Here is a 21,050-nt window from a genome sequence, read left to right as displayed (position 1 = left end):
GTCATACAACGTATGGTGATCAATGTTTGGTGAAAAACACCAAATTCAATTCACTTGTATAAAAAAGGGAATTTTTGTGCTGAAATAATTGAACAAATAACCAAATCAACAACAACAAAAAATTCTTTTTAAAATAATGTGAAAAATTTTAAATCCATTTTACAAGTTAAACCTAATGGCCCTCTTAGGATGGTGATGATCAGACAGATGATAATTTCCTCGAAAGTTTGAGAACCGGTGCTTTAGTTATTTTTGCTGAAAAAGTAGCTTGTCACCAATTCTCACAACACATCACATGCACATTCATTTTAAATTATTGAAACTAGGTGATTTTTTTTTTTTTTTTTTTTTATTGGTGCAGACCACAAAGTTCATGTAAGCTCTTGTAAGAATTGATCAATTAGGAAATTCCAGACAGTCTGTTTCGGGGGATAACCAGACCCTGAGAGGACAAAAGGACCTCTCTGGAGATTACCATTTGAACTGGCTCTCATGCACCATCAAGATGAAAGTCTCACCTCCAAGTCATCCGAATCTACATCTCTTTCCCTCTCCCCTCACCCCCTCTGTCTCATGCTCAGATGATCACTTGAATTCACCCAAGAAAATGTATGGTTTAATGTGAATGTTTATCATTGACTGTTATGTTTTTGGTGTCATTTGAAATGTCTCAGAGTGGTACAGATATCTATGGAAGCTTGTTTCCGCCACAAAATAAAAATAAATAAAAGATAATTGCGACTTTTTATCTCACAATTGCGAGTTTACATCTCGCAATTCTGACTTTATTTCTCAGAATTGCGAGATATAAAGTCAGAATTGCGTGAAATAAAGTCGCAATTGCGTGTTTTAAAGTCAGAATTGCGTGTTATAAAGTCAGAATTGCGTGTTATAAAGTCAGAATTCTGACTTTTTTTCTCGCAATTGCGACTTTATATCACGCAATTCTGACTTTATATCTCAGAATTCTGACTTTATATCACGCAATTGGGAGACATAAAAGTCAGAATTGCGTGTTATAAAGTCAGAATTGTGAGATATAAACTATTCTAAGGTAAAAAAAAAAAAGTCCGTCTTTTTTTCCCCTTAGAATTGGACTTTATATCTCACAATTCTGAGAAAAGATGTCAGAATTGCGAGATATAAACTCACAATTATGTGTTATAAAGTCAGAATTGCGTGATATAAAGTCAGAATTGCGTGATATAAAGTCGCAATTGCGAGAAAAAAGTCAGAATTCTGACTTTATAACACACAATTGCGACTTTATATCTCGCAATTCTGACTTTATATCTCAGAATTCTGACTTTATTTCACACAATTCTGACTTTATATCTCGCAATTCTGAGAAATAAAGTCAGAATTGCGAGATGTAAACTCTTTGCTGGACGTGAATGGAATAGGTGGTCTTGCTCTCTCTCTCTCTCTCTCTCTCTCTCTCTTTCTTTCCCTTTCTCTCTCTCTGTCTCAGGTACAAGCTGGGTAAGATTATTTGGTGTAACCAATGTATAACCATGTTCTAGATATTTGAATTGATTGTGGAATTGATCTCTGATATCTGAAATATTAAATTGTTACATGTGATTATTCTACCTGATTTTGACATTGTTCATTTAATGGTTAAAAGGAATAGTCATACATTCGCTCACTTTTAGTGAGGCACAGATGTTATTAAAACCTTTCAATTATGGAGTCAGATGAAGTAACGAGTAAATACATATGATCAATGTATTGCAAATTTAACCAACCAATACTTTGCATGAGTGAGGACAGAACACAGGATACCTTCCCCGTGTATTGGCGAACCGAGATTGGACCAATATATCGGGCCTTACAGTTGCAAACCACAAAGTTCATGTAAGCTCTTGCAAAGAAACAGCATACTGAATTTCACATTATCTTATTTAGCAAATCCCTATTATTATACTCTTCAACCATCATCAGTGTGGTCAGTGCTCAATCATGAATTTATAGTGTAATTGTCTATTTCAGAGTGTTCGTTTCAGTTAGTAAAACATACACGAGCAACAAATCATAATGTGTCGCTGGGTCCATTTAGAGTGACAAAATCATATGGCATAAAAACAAACAAAGTGTATCATAAACAATGCAATATTTATTCAGTCTTTGCAAAATATATAGACACATCTGTGAGATTTTATGAATACATTTTTGGTCTGTGCTGTAATTTTAACAGTCAAGTGCCGTATAAATTCATTGTCATAGTCTTGTAGGTCCCTGACGGAGCTGAAATAAGCTTCATTCCTCTGTTGTCAAGTGTCATGCTCGACTCTTTCTTCTCACAGACCTTCTCGCTGACTCCACTCGATGAATCCTCCAGCGTAATGACGGGCCCTGAGAGACAAACAGAGACACGGTCATTTGTGAGTGAGTGAGGATGAATTCACTGAATGATCTTGTCTTTCTTAGGTTTTTGGGATTTAAACCATAAAAAATCATTTAATAGCAATATTTATCGAGATTTTTAGATTTAAATTTAAATAATTTAGAGCAAAGTATATACTAAATAAATACAGTATTACAATGACTCATTTGATTTTATTCATTTCCAGGCCTGTTTTTTTTATTCCCTGATATAGCCAGGTTTTCAATGACCAAATGAAGAAAAATAAACATAAATCATAATTGTTAAACTGCATTATATTCATACAACCATTTATACATGGAAAATATACATATAACTGATGCCACTACCTATAAAAACAAAACAAATAAAAGAAAGCAAAGGAAAGGAAAAATAAATGTTGACATATGAAGGACACCAAATCATTGAGGGAAACTCTTGAATTTACCCAATAATATCATATTTGATTTGCAAAATATAATATCATATCAACATGATCAAAACCTATGCTGATCTACTACATGCCTTCTGTTGTCTGATTGATAGTTACACTTTATAGAAAGTAAAAGTTGTACAATTGTACAAAAGTTCAGCTCATGGTTCACAAGGTGAACTTTCTGCTGTGCAATCTTTGATTTTTATAAAGCAAACGTAAGAATAACTTTGATATTGTTAGTAATATTTGAAGGTGAACAATTACTGCACTGTAGCTGTTTAGGTTTACTTGATTATCCATTCATCATTTATTAGAAAAATCAAGTTCAAATGTGAGTCATGTAAGGCGGGTGCCAGTAAGTCTAGACTAACCCTCAAGAAAACAAAAGGCTGAGAATTAACATTTGAACTCTCTCTTGCATATGTAACAGCAATATCCACACAGTGCAGCTCACACCTCACTTTCAGTCTCATCATCTTCTCCTCCTCCCCTAAAACTCACTAAAAACCTATGCAATGTTAAATATGTACAATAACAATTATACATGTTTGGTATCATTTTAAATGTCTCAGTGCGCCTGGTAAAATGGTCTCATTCTCCCAGCCATAATACAAAGCTCCAAGAAGTTAATATTGTGTTCTCCTTGCCCTCCCCCAGCTCCTCCATTCAAACTACCTCCTGTAAGTAAATAAGTATTCTCTTCCACCTGTATCAAGAACTCATTCAACCACAAATTCTGATCCCACAGTTGTGAACCACTCAATAGGGGACCAAAATCTAATTATAAAGACAAACACCACCATTTGGTAAGCATAGTGAATTATCTGGGTTTATAAGGAAAATTGGCAAAAGGTTCGGGGATACTTCCCACACGATCGCTGTGTGTAGTTGTATTTCTACAATTCCTCAATTTCTCAATTGTTGTTGTTATACATGATTGACCAATGATTTGATTTTATGAATTGGATATGGAATTATTGTTTTATTATCTGTCAATAAATTGTAAACATTTGATTTTATTCTGATTATTTTCCCAAGTACATTAAACGGATTCATATGTTACCTCAAATCTGCGTCAGATTAGTGATGACTAATATTTGGCACTAATTCAAGTGTTCTTGGTTTTGCAAAGACAAGAAGGGAATTTCCGTTTAGGGCAGCAAATGTTGTTTGACCAACCTAAATTTGGGTGCGTCTTACCTTAATGTTACTTTAGATAAGTGTACGGGGGAAACCACGGCATGGCCAATCCAAAGCTATTATAAGAGAAGTAAAGTTGGTCAACTTATATCTGTAGTAGTGGCCATACCTCTACTGAAGTAAACGTTACTTTAAATTCAAGTGTATGCAAAAACCACAGGGGTTATACAAAAATATATTTGATTGTGTAAGCATGAATGCGACCGTCTCAGGTATAAAGCCAATTACCTCTGTTTTTGTGAGGACCTCAAAAGCGACTGTTTCCTAATATGAGCGGGTAAAACATAATTAAAGAGTCAAAAAGAATAATCAAACATTCGCTCGCTTTTAATGATGCTTAGATATCATTAAAACCTTTTTCATTTATGGAGTCAGATGAAATAACAAGGTAATAAATATGAGAAAATGTATTTAATTTAATCTTGTTGTGTTGCGCGAAGGAAAAACAGTAACGCGCAGTAACCTTCACCCGTATTATTGGAAACCACCATTGGACCTTTAGACGGGCTTTCAGTCTCAAATATGCATTTAAATATCATCTTACTAAGACATATTATTGGCAGATATAGAGTGACGACTGATTTTTATATGCATTTTATGTAAGTAGTCTGCTGAACTGGGATCTCATTGATTTACATTACAAGCATCAGAATTTCATCTGACTTTTTTGACTGTGAGTAGCTACTGACTGTTTGTGTTTGGACTTTTGCCTGTTTTCAGACACTGACTTCAGATAGCCCTCTCAATTTGTTCACTTGGATTTTTATACAGTTTTGTAAATCTATTGTAAATATTGAAGATTTGGAAAGTAAGGACTCTGATGCCATTTTTGTGTATTTTAGTGAGGGGCACTTCTTTGTGAAGCTTCAAAACCTTTGCGACTCATTTGCTTTGAACAAGTGACTCAGAGTGTGTATCAAACTGCCAATGTCACATGATTTCAGTAAACGAGGCTTCGTTACATCATTCTGTTTCGAAATGTTTTGAAATTTCAAGGATCTCTGTCAACTCAGTTGTAGTTAAAGGTCTCTATTGGTCTGATTAACCAACTCCATAAAACATGGCCTACATTTCAATAAAATGACACATATTATAAGGACACTTCATATTTAATAGTGTATGATGATTATTGCATCTAATATATTACCTTCAAAAAAACATCTGCAATTGTTTTGTAGCCTAAAATTGATGATGGCTCATAGTCGTATGATCTAAGCAGCATAAATACTGTTGCGGTGTCAGTGATTTCTGCCAATTTGGACTGTATTTAAATGCACTTTTACATCTCGACACCGATCAACGACACATTATTGCAATGGCCACCGGTGCGGTTGTTGGAGGGCCTTCCGAGGAGAAGAAAGCCACTCCAGAGGTGCAGAAGATCTGTGATGAGGTGAGACTGGAGCTTTGACTTTAGTTTTGATGGCGTAAGTCAGCTGATCTGGGAAAGCATGTGATGTATATTTATTAGTTATTATTAGCTATTTATTAGGATTCAGAAGTTTGTACGTTATTGTTATATGTAAGTAAAATATTAAAATAATATAGAACTATAAATAGTATTAGCATTTATATATTTCATTAAATTAACTTGCATTGTGTGATGTATTATGGAAGAATGCTTTAATTTAATAGATAGTCTCCAAAGAGACAATTATTAAACTCTTAATTTGCCTAAACCTGATATACAGTGACAATAGTGCAAAGTTACCAAAAATTAATGTATTACTTTATATACTCATAGTCTTTAGACTCATGAGAATCTCTGTATTCCCACCCAAACAAATACTGATTCAGCACCTGAACGAATCACTACTCTTCAGTAGGTGTTGGTTTGAGATGGGTGTGTCACGGTAATTCATCATATACTCTGGGCCCTATTTTAATGATCTGAAACGCAAGTATCAAACGCGAAACGCAAGTAACTTTGTGGGCGGGTCTTGGGCGCTGTTGCTATTATACCGGCGGGATAAATGACTCTTGCGCCCGACGAAAATCTAAAATATGTTGGTCTGAAGTCGCTTCATTACTCATAGGTGTGGTTTGGGCGTAACGTGAAATAAACCAATCAGAGCGACGTCTCACATTCCCTTTAAGAGCAGGCGTGCTTGTTCCATGGCGGATTGCTATTATAACGGCGGATTAGCCAGGAGCGGTTCACAGCCGAGGAGACCGGCGTTCTCATCACGGCCGTAAAACACAGAGAAGTGACATTGGGGATGGAGAAACACACCCAAATTAGCTTCGGTTAAACAGATGTATAATAATTTGGGTAAATTTGTAAGAATGTATTGTATTACTATACATATCATAGTATCACTAATCTTCAGTAGGTGTTGGTTTGAGATGTGTGTCACGGTAATTCATCATACACTCTGTGTGAAAGACTTCTTCATTTGGTGAGTGGACACTGATTGTTTGTGTTTGGTGTGTTTGGACTTTTCCCTGTTTTCTGACAGTGATTTCAGATAGCCCTCTCAATTTGTTCACTTGGCTGTTTATATAGTTTTGTAAATCTATTGTAAATATTGAAGATTTGGAAACTAAGGACTCTGATGCCATTTATGTTTATTTTAGTGAGGCGCACTTTTGAAACGTGCTTTGTGAAGCTTCAAAACCTTTGAGAATCATTTGCTTTGAACCAGTGACTCGGAGTGTGTATCAAACTGCCAATGTCACATGATTTCAGTAAACGAGGCTTTGTTACATCATTCTGTTTCAAAATGTATTGAAATTTCAAGGATCTCTGTGAACTTCTTGTAGATAAAGTTCTCTTATTGGTCTGATTAACCAACTCCATAAAACAAGGCCTACAATTCAATAAAATGACACATATTATAAGGACACTTCATATTTAATAGTATATGATGATTATTGCATCTAATATTACCTTCAATAAAACATCTGCAATTGTTTTGTAGCCTAAAAGGTGGTTGTTGTTGTTTTTTTTGCATGTTGAGTTTTCGCTGCATTTACACTGTTCTGACAGCAGGGGTCGCCAGTGTGTGGCGATTCGAAATTGATTAAAAGTTTCGAAAAGTTGTTTCTCCCAAGACAGTTAGGTTGGTGTGTTGTATTTTCTTTTTGTTAGGTTTAGGAAAGAGGAATAAAACTAAAATCGTTTTTATGAGTAATTTTGGCTTTGTCAAAAGTTGCATCCTTTTCCCTAGATGGGGTGCAACGAAGAGTTATAAAAGCCTGATGCTTCAAATACGATGCACAACAAAAAGCATATTTGCAAACTATTTTTTAGTTTGTTTTAGTTTTTTTTTTTTTTTTGTCTAAAGGTTCAACAAACTGTTCCAAGTTTAAAAAGTGTGTGTGTGCCTACTTAACTATATTTGAGGGCCAAATTTGTACACAGAGGTGACCAAAATCTCCTAAAACCTCCCTTTATTTGTAAATCTGGTATAAAAAAATAAAGTAATTAAAGTTTTTGTTTTTAAATGCAAAAAGTTGTGTGATGGGTAGGGTTAGGTTTACATTCATTTATTCAAGGAATGGAATATACAGTTTGTACAGTATAAGAACCATTAGGTCTATGGAATGTCCCCATTTAGATAGCTATGGAAATGTGTGTGTGTGTGTGTGTGTGTGTGTGTGTGTGTGTGTGTGTGTGTGTGTGTGTGTGTGTGTGTGTGTGTGTGTGTGTGTGTGTGTGTGTGTACCTTGTGTATCCCAGAGCTCTTGCGGTCTCCAGCGCAGTGAGGCTGCGGATCCCTCTCACACAGTACAGCACGAAGTCTGAGTCTTCTTTGTGAGGCTTTGTGACGCCGTAGCGCTCTCTGAACTGATCCGGGCTCAGTCTGAGGGCCTGCTCCACCTCTCCCACTACATCAACAAAAGTACTGTCACTCATAAAGTCTGTGTCAAGTCAAGTCAAGTCAAGTCAAGTTTATTTATATACCGCTTTTCACAAAACAGATTGTATCAAAGCAGCTTCACAGTATTAAATTAAAATAATACATCAATGTTTGTTTCTAGTGGAAAACGTCCACGTTTGGTAATGCTGATCAATAGTATTGTTGATTGATTAATTAAATTAAATGTCCCCAACTGAGCAAGCCAAAGGCAACAGTGGCAAGGAACCGAAAAACTCCATCAGGTGACCTAATGGAGAAAAAAAAAAACCTTGGGAGAACCCGGGCTCAGTCGGGGGCCAGTTCTCCTCTGGCGTTTATGAACTAGAGGTCAGATTTAACTGTAAGATTAAAAGTATTATATGAATGCCTGCCTGAAGAGACGCGTCTTTAATCTAGTTTTAAATATTAACTGTGTGAGTGTGTGTGTGTGTGTGTGTGTGCAGAGCAGAACTGTGTGACTTACAAGGAATGTTGGAGGCTCCTGGAATAAAACCTTCTTCCAGCTCATCCGGCTCGCGTACATCGACGAGCTGGACGCTTCCAGTGGACATCATGAGCTTCAGCTGCTCGTACGTCACCACACCGTCTGAAACACACAACGGATGAGTATCGACAATCTACTGCTGATCATTCATACTGAGTCTGATCTATTGTATATGATACAGTCATTCCACACTCATCACTGGATATCTGATATTTTAGTTATGGATAAATCAAGATATATGAACTACAGCAGCTCTAAGTGTTCAAGTGACTTGCCAAAACTAAATCTATTTCAAACGTAATAAATGTTTTTTGGGGGGATTTGTACTTTTTTTTTTTTTTTTTTTTTGAAAGAATCCTCTTCTGCTCACCAAACCTGCATTTATTTGATCCAAAACGCAATAAAAACAGTAATATTATGAAATAATTACTGCAATTTATTTTCTATTTGATTTATTCCTGTGATCAAAGCTGAATTTTCAGCATTATTACTCCAGTCTTCAGTGTCACATGATCCTTCAGAAATCATTCGAATTTGCTGCTCAAGAAACATTTGATTATTATCAATGTTGAAAACATATTTTAATATTTAAATATCATATTTTTCTTGAAACTGTGATTTAAAAAAAAAATATGAATAGAAAAATTCAAAAGAACAGCATTTATTTTAAATAGAAATATTTTAAACATTATATTATACTGTCACTTCTCATCAATTTAATGCTTTCTTGCTGAATAAAGGTATTAGTTTCTTTAAAAAGTATTAAAGTTAAATCTCTTTCTGAACCCCAAACTTTTGAAAGGCAGTGTATGATGTCTCTAAATGCTTTATAGGACCACTGTATTTACATCCTAAACTTGATTCTACTGGTGATGGTTATCATTCATGAGTGTAAATGAATGACACGACTTCCTGTTGTCGAATGCGCATGCGTCGCGTCTGAACGCGTTGTTGTCTTTGGAGCTCTATCGATTTGATTTATAATTCTTGATTTTACTCTTTAAACTTACTTACAACAAACATTTTCTACTTTTCCTCACTGAGAAGCACTACTGCTCAAACCTCATAGTTACAACGCGGACTGTTGAGCAGACGTGTCTCAAGCCTGTTAGTGATTCTACGCTGGATACTCTTATAGGTTACTCCCGGGGATCACGGCTGAACGCGTCTTCTTAACACTCACTTACAAACATTTTTCACCTATCGTGCGTCTACTCTACACCCGTACCACTTAAAAGACGGATTATATCTAAGACGCTTGTCAGAAATTAGTATTAATTGATAGCATCACTGGTAGTGTCGTTGCTAACTTACTGTCCATCTGTTAAAATGGCGAATATATCAGATGTATGTAGTCTACCTTTTGGTGCAGGTGAGGACACATTTGAGCTGCACGCGGTACAGTCTGAGCTGGAAGCTGTTGAGAAACAGATCCACGACCTTTTAGTGAGACAGGCCGAGCTGAGAGACCGGCGTTTGGCTCTTGAAACATCACGCGCTGATGCTCACAAATCAGAGATTAATGTTACTAACCCGCTGACTCCGACCTCGTCTACTCCGTGCGTTACTCTGCATCGGTCCCAAGCCGCGCCAAGGTCGCGATCAGCCATGGTCTCGTTCACTCCGGCTCCAACACGCCACCACGAAGCCTGGATATTTCCGCAGCGGAAGACGCGAGTCAGGTCTAGACCAAGACCCTCTCCGACCCTCCCGGTTTTCGAGTTATCCACACAAAACCGCTTCTCCCCTCTTCGCGAAACAGAACGCGATGCTGTGATCATCGGTGATTCCATTGTTCGGCACGTCCATGCTACATCAGGTAAAAATAAGGTGCACAGTCACTGCTTTCCTGGTGCTCTTGTTTCTGAAATCGCTGCTCGCGTTCCCGAGATTCTGAACGATAACGAGCGCGTCGGAACTTTGGTATTGCACGCGGGAGTGAACGACATCAGGCTGCGTCAGACGGAAGTTCTGAAGAAAGACTTCAGGAATCTGATCGATACGGTACGCAGCACATCGCCTGATATAACGATCATTGTGTCAGGACCGCTTCCCACGTACCGTCTAGGACATGGCAAGTTTAGTAGATTATTCGCGCTAAATGAATGGTTAACGTCATGGTGCAATGAGCAGAAACTGCTCTTTGTAAATAATTGGAATCTGTTTTGGGAGCGTCCTAGGCTATACCGTGCTGATGGCTTACACCCAAACAGATTCGGATCGGATCTACTGTCAGATAACATCTCCAAAATGTTAAATACCTTTTGACTAGTAACCAAAAGTCCAAATCATAGTCTCTGCTGCACCAAATTAACTGATATAAATAGTGTAGAACATTGCATAGAAACTGTGTCTATTCCTCGTTTAGTGCGATCAAATAATAAATCTACTGCAGGATCTAGGAAAAATCTAATTGTTATTAAAACAGAAAATGTTGCTATTAGTAAACAAAAACAATTTCTAAAGCTAGGTCTTTTAAACATTAGATCACTCACACCTAAGGCAGTTATTGTAAATGAAATAGTCACAGATAATAGCATAGATGTACTTTGCCTTACTGAAACCTGGCTTAAACCAAATGATTATTTCGGTCTAAATGAGTCTACTCCATCAGGATACTCCTATAAGCACGAGCCCCGTCTGATTGGTCGTGGCGGCGGTATTGCAACTATCTATAGAGATATTCTCAATGTTACTCAGAAAACGGGTTATAAGTTTATTTCATTTGAAGTACTTGTACTAAATGTTACGCTCTTAGATGATAGAAAAACATCCCTATTATCTTTAGCCTTGGCTACCGTATATAGACCACCAGGGCCTTACGCTGATTTCCTAAAAGAATTTGCAAATTTTCTCTCAGATCTATTGGTCAATGTCGATAAAATATTAATTGTTGGAGATTTTAACATACACGTAGATAATCAAAATGATACGTTAGGGGCTGCGTTTATAGACTTATTAAACTCCTTTGGGGTTAAGCAAAACGTTACCGGACCAACTCATCGTTTTAATCATACACTCGATTTAATTATATCACATGGAACCGATCCAACCGATATAGATATCATTCCGCAAAGTGATGATGTAACTGACCATTACATGGTAACTTGCATATTACGTACCCCGGTAATATATCATGCTGCGCCGCGTTATCGATTAGGCAGAACAATCCTTCCATCCACCATAGATAATTTTTCAAATTGCTTATCGGATCTGTCTCAGCTGCTGCCTGAACCTAAACAAACAGATGAACTAGACGAACTAACCAGCACTATGAGCACCGTTCTCTCTGGAAAATGGGATATTGTTGCACCTATGAGACTAAAAAAGGTCAGAGAGAAAATTAAAGCACCATGGTACAACAATACTACTCGTGTTCTAAAGAGAGAAACCCGTAATTTAGAGCGTAAATGGAAACAAACTAATTTAGAGGTTTTTAGAATCGCTTGGAAAGACAGTACGTCACGCTATAAAAAGGCCCTAAAAGCGGCCAGGGCTGAGCATCTCCGCAAACTAATAGAAAATAACCAAAACAATCCTAGGTTCTTATTTAACACCGTGGCTAGACTAACAAATAAACAAGCGTCACCTGGACAAAATATTCCGTTACAGTTTAGTAGTAATGATTTCATGAATTTTTTCACTGAGAAAATAGAAAACATCAGATCCACAATTGTAAACGTTCAATCTTCAATCGCGCCTTATAATTCAGCCTCGATTATCACCCCGCAAGAACAATTACAGTGCTTTACAACTATAGAACAAAAAGAGTTAAATAAATTTATAATTTCCTCTAAAACAACAACATGTTTATTAGATCCCATACCAACTAAACTATTGAAAGAAGTGTTACCTATAGTGGAAGAGCCTCTCCTCAATATTATTAACTCGTCTTTATCTTTAGGTCATGTTCCAAGAACATTTAAATTGGCAGTTATAAAACCTCTCATTAAGAAACCACAATTAGACCCAAATAACCTAGCAAATTATAGACCCATTTCAAATCTTCCTTTTATGTCCAAAATATTAGAAAAAGTTGTGTCTGCCCAACTGGGCTCTTTCTTGCAAGAAAATGACACCTATGAAAAGTTTCAGTCTGGGTTCAGGCCGCATCATAGCACTGAAACTGCGCTCGTTAAAATCACAAATGATTTACTCTTAGCTTCTGACCAAGGCTGTATCTCAATACTAGTTTTACTTGATCTTAGTGCTGCGTTCGATACTATAGATCACACAATACTCTTAGATCGGCTACAAAACTATACCGGTGTTCAAGGACAAGCATTAAGCTGGTTCAGATCATAACTATCTGACCGCTACCATTTGGTCTATTTAAACGGAGAAAAATCGATCATAACTCCGGTAAACTATGGAGTGCCGCAAGGATCTGTGTTAGGCCCTCTATTATTCTAAATATATATGCTGCCACTTGGAAATATTATAAGGAAACATGGAATTAGTTTCCATTGTTATGCTGATGACACTCAACTATATATTTCATCACGGCCGGATGAAAACGCTAAATTATCCAAATTGACAGAGTGTGTTAAAGATATAAAAGATTGGATGACGCACAATTTTCTTTTATTAAATCCAGATAAGACAGAGGTAATACTTATCGGTTCAAAAAACCGCCCACAAAACCTCTTACAATACAACTTTAACATAGTAGGGTGTCCTGTTATTTTATCCTCTACAGTAAAAGACCTGGGTGTTATATTAGATTGTAACTTGTCTTTTGAAAATCATATTTCATATGTTACAAAAACAGCATTTTTTCACCTTAGAAATATTGCTAAATTACGTAACATGCTATCAGTTTCTGACGCAGAAAAGCTAGTTCATGCATTCATGACCTCGAGACTAGATTACTGTAATGCTTTATTAGCTGGTTGTCCTGCATCCTCAATAAACAAGCTACAGTTAGTCCAAAATGCCGCCGCTAGAGTTCTTACTAGATCAAGAAAGTTTGACCATATAACACCAATTTTATCATCACTACATTGGTTACCTATAAAGTTCCGTATTAATTACAAGGTATTGCTACTGACTTATAAAGCCCTAAACGGCTTAGCTCCAGTTTATTTAACGGATCTTCTATCGCCCTATAATCCATCGCGCTCTTTAAGATCACTAAATTCGAGGCTTCTGGTCATACCTAGGATATCCAGATCCACCAAAGGAGGGAGAGCATTTTCACATTTAGCACCAAAACTCTGGAATAGCCTTCCTGATACTGTTCGTTGCTCAGATTCGCTCTCCCAGTTTAAAACTAGATTAAAGACGCATCTCTTCAGCCAGGCATTCATATAATATTTTAATCTTACAGTTAAATCCGGTCTCTACTTCATAAACGCCAGAGGAGAACTGGCCCCCGACTGAGCCTGGGTTCTCCCAAGGTTTTTTTTTCTCCATTAGGTCACCTAATGGAGTTTTTCGGTTCCTTGCCACTGTTGCCTTTGGCTTGCTCAGTTGGGGATGCTTAAATTGATTAATCGATTCACCAGTGCTATTGATCTGCATTACCAAACGTGGATGTTTTACACCAGAAACAAACACTGATGTACTATTTTATTTAATACTGTGAAGCTGCTTTGATACAATCTGTATTGTGAAAAGCGCTATATAAATAAAGTTGACTTGACTTGACTTGACTTAAATGTGTTAAATAATGTTCTAGAAAAAATCAAATTCAGCTAATTTAAACCGTTAAAGAGAAGATATATGTAAATGGCAATGCTAGTAAGAGAGTTGGGCCACCTATAGTTTTAATTTTAAAATTAAGTTTGTAGCCTACTTTATATTTTTTATTATATTTAAATTTATATTTTGTGACTCTCCCCAGTTTTCCAAGAGACAATTCTTAAATTCCTTATTTTGCCCTCGGACCCTGATAAACTGAGCAAACTGTGCAGAGTTATCAAAATGTGTGTAGACTCATGGGATTCCGCCCACAATAAATGCTGATTCAGTGACTCGAATCCGTTATCTTCACTTGTGTCACAGTAACTCATTAAACTAAACCAATATACTCACTGTGGGAAACAGGCTTATGTTGGTTTTTACAACTTATTTGTTTTCACCAAAAATAAACATAGCATATTAATAGGATATAGTTGTTATGAATATCACAAACCTGCCAGAACACGTCTGGATCGGAATAAAGAACGTTTTAAGACTACATTATTTTTTAGACATTGTTCATGATAATTAAACATTTATGTTAAATATGACATTGCATTTTTTTATTGCCATGTTATTACTTGCATATTGCCATCAATATGTACATGCTGAAATATCAGTTTAAAGTGTTTGTATAAAATTCAGAGCATTTGTGTGTGTGTGTGTATATATATATATATATATATATACACATAGGCTACATCCATCTTACAGGTACCTAGAAAAGTGCATGAACTTTAATATGCTAACTATTCTGGATAATGCCTATATTTAGCCTAATGCAACATGATTTAATCACTGACTTTATAAAGATACCTATGGAAGCCCCTTTCTTCCCTTTAAGAAAAGAAAAATCATACATGGGTAAATTATAATTACGACATTTAAAAGGTTGTGAGATACAAATAATTGGAAAGTTGCGTTTTTATGTCATCATTTGACTTCATTTTCGTTACTTTTTATGTCATAATTTCTAGTTATGTCACAATTATGATTTACCAAAGCATGACTTTTTCTAATGTTGGCAGCATAGATCAAAACATAGCCTATTATTGCAAAGATTATTCATTAAACCATTATTGACCCATGATGAGTCATTGACCCTACGTGCAAACTCGCATGCTTTAGGCTAGGCTATTGTATGATGTTACGCTTAATCACTAAAGGATATTGTTTCGGATACAGGCCAGTGATTACAAACTAAACTAGACTGAAATAAAGTTGACTTTGTGTTTAGTTAAACTAAACATTTCTCAGAATTAGTATTTTGTCATTGACTCGGATACAGAGAAAACTAAATACTTTACCTGTATTTAGAGGTTGGTTGTGAGATGTTTCAGTCCATTTATCGCAGTTATCGCTTTTACATTGATCCGTATTTTCTGCTGAGACAGACAGGAGCAGGAGCGCCACGAGAGCGCGCACACCTAAACTCACGCGCATTACTGTATTCATGTCTATCTTATCTAAGAGAAGATCGATACGTGCTCTTATCTACAGGTAAAATTAAGTCTAAAAAGCGCAGATCTAAAGCACCGTATTGGGTTGACCATGTATCATGGTATGACAGAGGCGATTGCGATTACACGGATCTGAGTGTCACTGAAAGCGTTTATTGTGCAACATGAAGCATGTTTTCCTCCAGGTGGCGCTCAGTGGCTCAAAAAAAAGCTTACTCTATTGATCTGACTTTAAATATGTGGGCGTTTTATGATTTACTGGAGATGTTTCACTATAATCGTTTAAACATATTAATTCAAATGAGCAATATCTGATATAACAATGAAACTTGTTCAAACCCATTCCTTTAAATGCAATTAAAACATATCCTTATGTGGTAGGCTAATCACAATCGACTGTGGCAGAGCCTCTGTGGCTCTGGACTGTGGTCGGTCCATTCAAAAAAGCGATGAGAATTGAAACACTTACCACGTGACTCTGCCGTTTATATTTCTTCCTCTGCAATGGTCTGGACAATATTTTACTCTTTAATAATTGCGCTAAGTAACTTTGATAGTAGTCAAACGGGAAAAAATACAGTGTGTAATTAAAATGGTAAAGTTGTGAATACAATTGGACTTGACCAATCAGAGCGAACGCCAGGGCTACTAAGTCCCGCCCCCAATTGTTTTTTTCTGCTCAGTTTTGTACTCTTCATCCAGTCGTCCTGCCTCAGATTAAACTAAAAAGAAAAGAGGAAATAAACATGAGAGATCCAATATTATGAATCATAAATCTATTTAACTTTAAAAACTAACCATTTTAGCTTTATATGTGATTTAATTATATATCATATTACTGGTTTAGCCGCATCTGTTAAAATAGTTATTTTTATCCTCCCCCCGCCTCTTCTGAACACATGGTATATTCTGGTGATGATGGCTCATAGTCATATGATCTAAGCAGCATAAACATTGTAGCAGTGTCAGTGATTAGACTGTCTACAAACGCACTTTTTAACATCTCGACACCGATCAACGACACATTATTGCAATGGCCACCAAACCGGTTGTTGGAGGGCCTTCCGAGGAGAAGAAAGCCACTCCAGAGGTGCAGAAGATCTGTGATGAGGTGAGACTGGAGCTTTGACTTTAGTTTTAATGGCGTAAGTCAGCTGATCTGGGAAAGCATGTGATGTATATTTATTAGTTATTATTAGCTATTTGTTAGGATTCAGAAGTATGTATGTACGTTATTGTTATATGTAATATAGATAGATAGATAGATAGATAGATAGATAGATAGATAGATAGATAGATAGATAGATAGATAGATAGATAGATAGATAGATAGATAGATAGATAGATAGATAAACAGTCAAACACCTTAATATTTAATTTATATATTTCATTATATTATATTAAATTAACTTGCATTGTGTGATGTATTATGGAAGAATGCTTTAATTTAATAGATAATCTTCAAAGAGACAATTATTAAACTTTCAATTTTGCCTAAACCTGATATACAGTGACAATAGTGCAAAGTTAGCAATAATGAATGTATTACTTTATATACTCATAGTCTTTAGAGTCATGAGAATCTCTGTATTCCCACCCAAACACAATAAATACTGATTCAGCATTTTTTAAAAATTCACTATTTGCACTTTGTTCTGTCGTCACTTCAAAGTTGACAAAAATGAATGTATTACTTTGTCATCGTCTAAACTCATGAGAATCTCTATATTCACATCTGAACACAAACTACTAATCCATTGGTTTGAGATGGGCGTGTCACGGTAATTCATCATATTCTCTGTGTGAAAGAGGCTTTTTCAGTTAGTTTTTACTACTTTTTCTTCTTTTTTTAAATAAATGTAGCATAAAAATATATAATAATGTAAGAGTGAATCACAACCATGTCAAGAGCATGTTCATGGATCAAAAGAGGAGGAAAAAACAAGAAATTATATTTTTATAAAAATGAAGTGACAATAGAACAAAGTTAACAAAAATCTATGTATTACTTTAAATGTCATAGTCTAGACTCATGAGAATCTCTGTATTCACACCCAAACACAATTAAACTACTAATCTGTCGATTTGAGATGGGTGTGTCACAGTAATCCATTTTATCATCTGTGTGAAAGAGGCTTATTCAGTTGGTTTTTACTGCTACATTTGCATTAAATATGAATTCTGCATATTTTGCCTCAGGTCAAGTCTGCTTCAGAAAATAAGGCTGGAAAGAAGTTTACCGTTTTCACTGCCAAATCTTACACCACACAGGTTGTGGCCGGTACCAACTATTTTATCAAGGTAAACTTGTTGTACCACGTTCCAGCCTGCTTATTGTGTTAATGATACGTGCTGAAAGTGTATTAAAGTGTCCTATCGTCCTCTTCAGGTGGATGTAGGGGGAGACTTTGTTCATCTAAGGGTTCACAAATCACTGCCTCACGCTGGAGGAAAACTAGAACTGCACGGGATTCAGACCTCAAGATCTCAGCAGGATCCCATTGAATACTTTTAAACACACTGAACAAGTAATGCATCTTCTCTATCAGTGTATCATTCCCTCTCTCACATACTATACACTTCCATACTGTATAGGTTAAAATATGATCTACTAAATGCTGTTACAAAACTTTTATACAAATGAACCCAATACTGTGCCTATTGTATTTGGATGAGTTTTATAAGATCTTTGTCCACTTTTACAAAAGTTGTATAGAGGTGAAATAATTGCACATGAATACGAGTCATCATTCTAGATCTGTTTTTTATAAAAGATGCTGTTTCCTAAATAAAGGGAAATAAATTTCATATTTCAAGTCTTTGTTTCATTTACACCTCCAAAAGATTGTAATAACATCACCAGCATACAGTACAATTACATTAAATATTATTACTAAACTCAAATATGAATTACTATTAACAAATTAAACTTGTTACATGAACACAATTTTAAAATGTTAGATGAAGAAAATTCTTGCAAATTCAGTTTATAGGCTACAAGTTTTACAGTGTACTCTGATAAATTGTATAACATGTGAAACCAACGGTTATCTGTAGTAAGATCTGAACGCGTATGCAGTAAAACATAACCAATTTAAGAACTAGTGAGCTGTTGCAGTTAAATATAATAACTGTTTGTTTCAAGATAAGATGGAGATTTGTCTAATAACATATAATCATCATAACTAAATCTGAACAGCTGCACTTGCAAATTAACTACAACATGACAGGGTTCAAGCCAATCACGACCAACTGACCACTAAAACCAGTTCATGTAGGTTTCTTTAGATTTTGATATGCAAACTGGTTATCAACATCCTAAAAATTTCAACCATTAACCTCTTCAGACAAAGGAAAAAACTTTTTCAAACTGTAGAGGTTTTGAATAAGTCATATGTCTCTTTTTACCATATCCTGTTTCTCATCCTCAGTCAAATTCACTGATGCAAACTGTTCGCTATTTAAAAAGCTTTTAACTTTTGATCTCAGTGTATCTAATATATACATATATAAATAAATGTATATGTCTTGAGACACTGAGATCAAAAGTTAAAAGCTTTTTAAATAGAGAACAGTTTGCATGTAATGCATCAGTGAATTTGTCTGTATATATATATATATATATATATATATATATATATGATTTAGTTTTAATTAATTAATAGATTGAATTACTCTTTATTTGAGTCTTCAAAGCAAACAGACGGATAGTTTTGTGTGTCTATTCCTGAAATATCAGCTGGAATATTAGTCTCAAATAATAATCACATTAAAAATCTTTGCAATACAGCTGCATAAATTATAATGGAGGACATAACTTTCGTTCTATCTCATTCTGTCATTCTAACTATCTATCTATAATAATAAGTTTGCATTCAGCTACTTTATAGAAACCATAAAATGCTCTTTAAGCATAAAAGTAACAGGAACATAGTCACGGGAGCTGCCATATCACATGAAGCATTACCTCGCCTTGCTTAGTCACACATCACATTACTTTTTTTTTAAAGCCAAAAGGATTTAAATTATTTATACTACATTCCCTTTAAAGTTTGCCTCAAATGTCTATGGTTATTCCTGGTACTTTGGGACTAAGATAAGAAAAATATGATTTCTTGAAAGTCTCAGATAATGAATATTTTTTTTAAACCTTTGCGTAAAGATATTTGTGTTATAGTTGCACAAATTCTAAGAGAAAATACTATGGCAAAAAAACCTGGCACACAGCTTGAAACCATAAAATGCATATTATGCATAAAACAAAAAGGAACATGAGCTGCCATGTGTCTAACAGAAACTCTTGAATAACCACACTTGAAACAATTTAATAAATGCATTAATTATGAGTGTTAGGAAATAAAACATTGTTCTGGTAGGCCTATAGTTTTTGAAGAACGATAAGTCCAGGTCCTCATGTATATTATCTGTACAAAATTTTCTTTACAAAGTTAGAGTTGAAAAATAAGTTTTTACATGTTTTATATTTGTGGTGTTTTATTTCCAATAATGTTTGGTTTCCAAAAAACATCGTAGAAATTCCGTAGAAAAATTGCCACCAATGGTCTCTATGATCAACTTAGGCTTTTTGGAAACGCAGCCCAAATCAGTTTGTGAAAATCTTCTCTAACTTTTTATACCAATTTTCCATTATACCAATAACTCCATAGCAACATTTTTTAAAGTTACAAAAGGTTCAAGAATAGCTACTGCAGAACAGGAATGACCGCTGTAATTGGTGTATGCCTTTAAGATTGAGTGTGTGTGTGTTCATGGTTCACGAAGTCAATAAAGTAGGCTTCTCTGTTCAAACAAGTGTTTTCATTATAAATCATTACATGGTGTCAGAAGTGCTTGACGATCGCACAGCCACGAAAGGATGGCATTTTATTTTTTATTTAAAAAAATAACATTTATTTATTTAATAAATAAATATATTTATTATATAAATAAATAAATACTTATTGATTTTTATTTTACAGGTTTTCACATTGGAACTGTGAGTGTAAATTTTCGCGCTCAAACGAGTATTTATTGTAGGCCTACAAGTTCTCAAATTCACATCTACACGCTCTCGAGTTACCTTTACCTTCATAGAAACGCAAGGTCTCGAGGCGCGTTTTAGTTTATTTTAACTTGAACGCTGCGTTTTTAGAACGCTGTGTCATGTGCGAAACGCGAACGCAACCGTTAAACAAAGTGCTTTCACCAAGCGGCAACGTTCTAATCTGAAAAATGAAGCCTACCCGGAAGTGCGAAAAACTGCAATACATCGTAAATCCGCTAGGGGCAGGTCCCAAAAGGGAGCAAATGTCCATAGACCCCCATGTTAAAATGTCCGTTTTCACAGCATAAATTCATGTTTTTACAGGTTGGTCCCATGGACTTTTTTTGTATTTTTCGATAGGTTCCGAGTGCCTGAGAACTGTGAGAGGGGTGAATTTTTTTCTAACTCGTTAGTTTAGATCGTATTTAGATATAAAATGTATGAGCTTGATTGACAGCTGATAACGAGCATAGGCTGCGCCGAGTGGAATTCCTGAAATTTGAAGTCTTGGCCATG

The 21,050-nt window shown here is 35.6% G+C and overlaps 2 protein-coding genes across 2 annotated transcripts; one reads left to right on the top strand and one right to left on the bottom strand.

The window, feature by feature from the left end:
- Nucleotides 1-2,096: 2,096 nt before the first annotated feature.
- Nucleotides 2,097-15,917, bottom strand: LOC308690647 (thiosulfate:glutathione sulfurtransferase). Its single transcript, XM_081365255.1, has 4 exons — nt 15,338-15,917; nt 8,328-8,450; nt 7,670-7,832; nt 2,097-2,355 (listed from the first exon to the last, which is right to left on the bottom strand). Exons 1-4 carry the CDS (start codon nt 15,483-15,485, stop codon nt 2,301-2,303), a joined length of 489 nt encoding a protein of 162 aa, XP_081221381.1. The 5' UTR covers nt 15,486-15,917; the 3' UTR covers nt 2,097-2,300.
- Nucleotides 15,918-16,165: 248 nt separating this feature from the next.
- On the top strand, nt 16,166-18,298 carry LOC308690643 (cystatin-B-like). The gene is made up of 3 exons (XM_081365244.1): nt 16,166-16,601; nt 17,690-17,791; nt 17,880-18,298. The coding sequence occupies exons 1-3, from the start codon at nt 16,524-16,526 to the stop codon at nt 18,003-18,005; spliced, it is 306 nt and encodes a 101-aa protein (XP_081221370.1). The 5' UTR covers nt 16,166-16,523; the 3' UTR covers nt 18,006-18,298.
- The last annotated feature ends 2,752 nt before the right edge of the window (nt 18,299-21,050 follow it).

This window comes from Scardinius erythrophthalmus (assembly GCF_964197995.2).
Source record: "Scardinius erythrophthalmus genome assembly, chromosome: 5".
Lineage (NCBI taxonomy): Eukaryota > Metazoa > Chordata > Actinopteri > Cypriniformes > Leuciscidae > Scardinius > Scardinius erythrophthalmus.
Note: the sequence above shows the minus strand (reverse complement) of the source record. Positions and strands in the feature narration are given on the sequence as shown.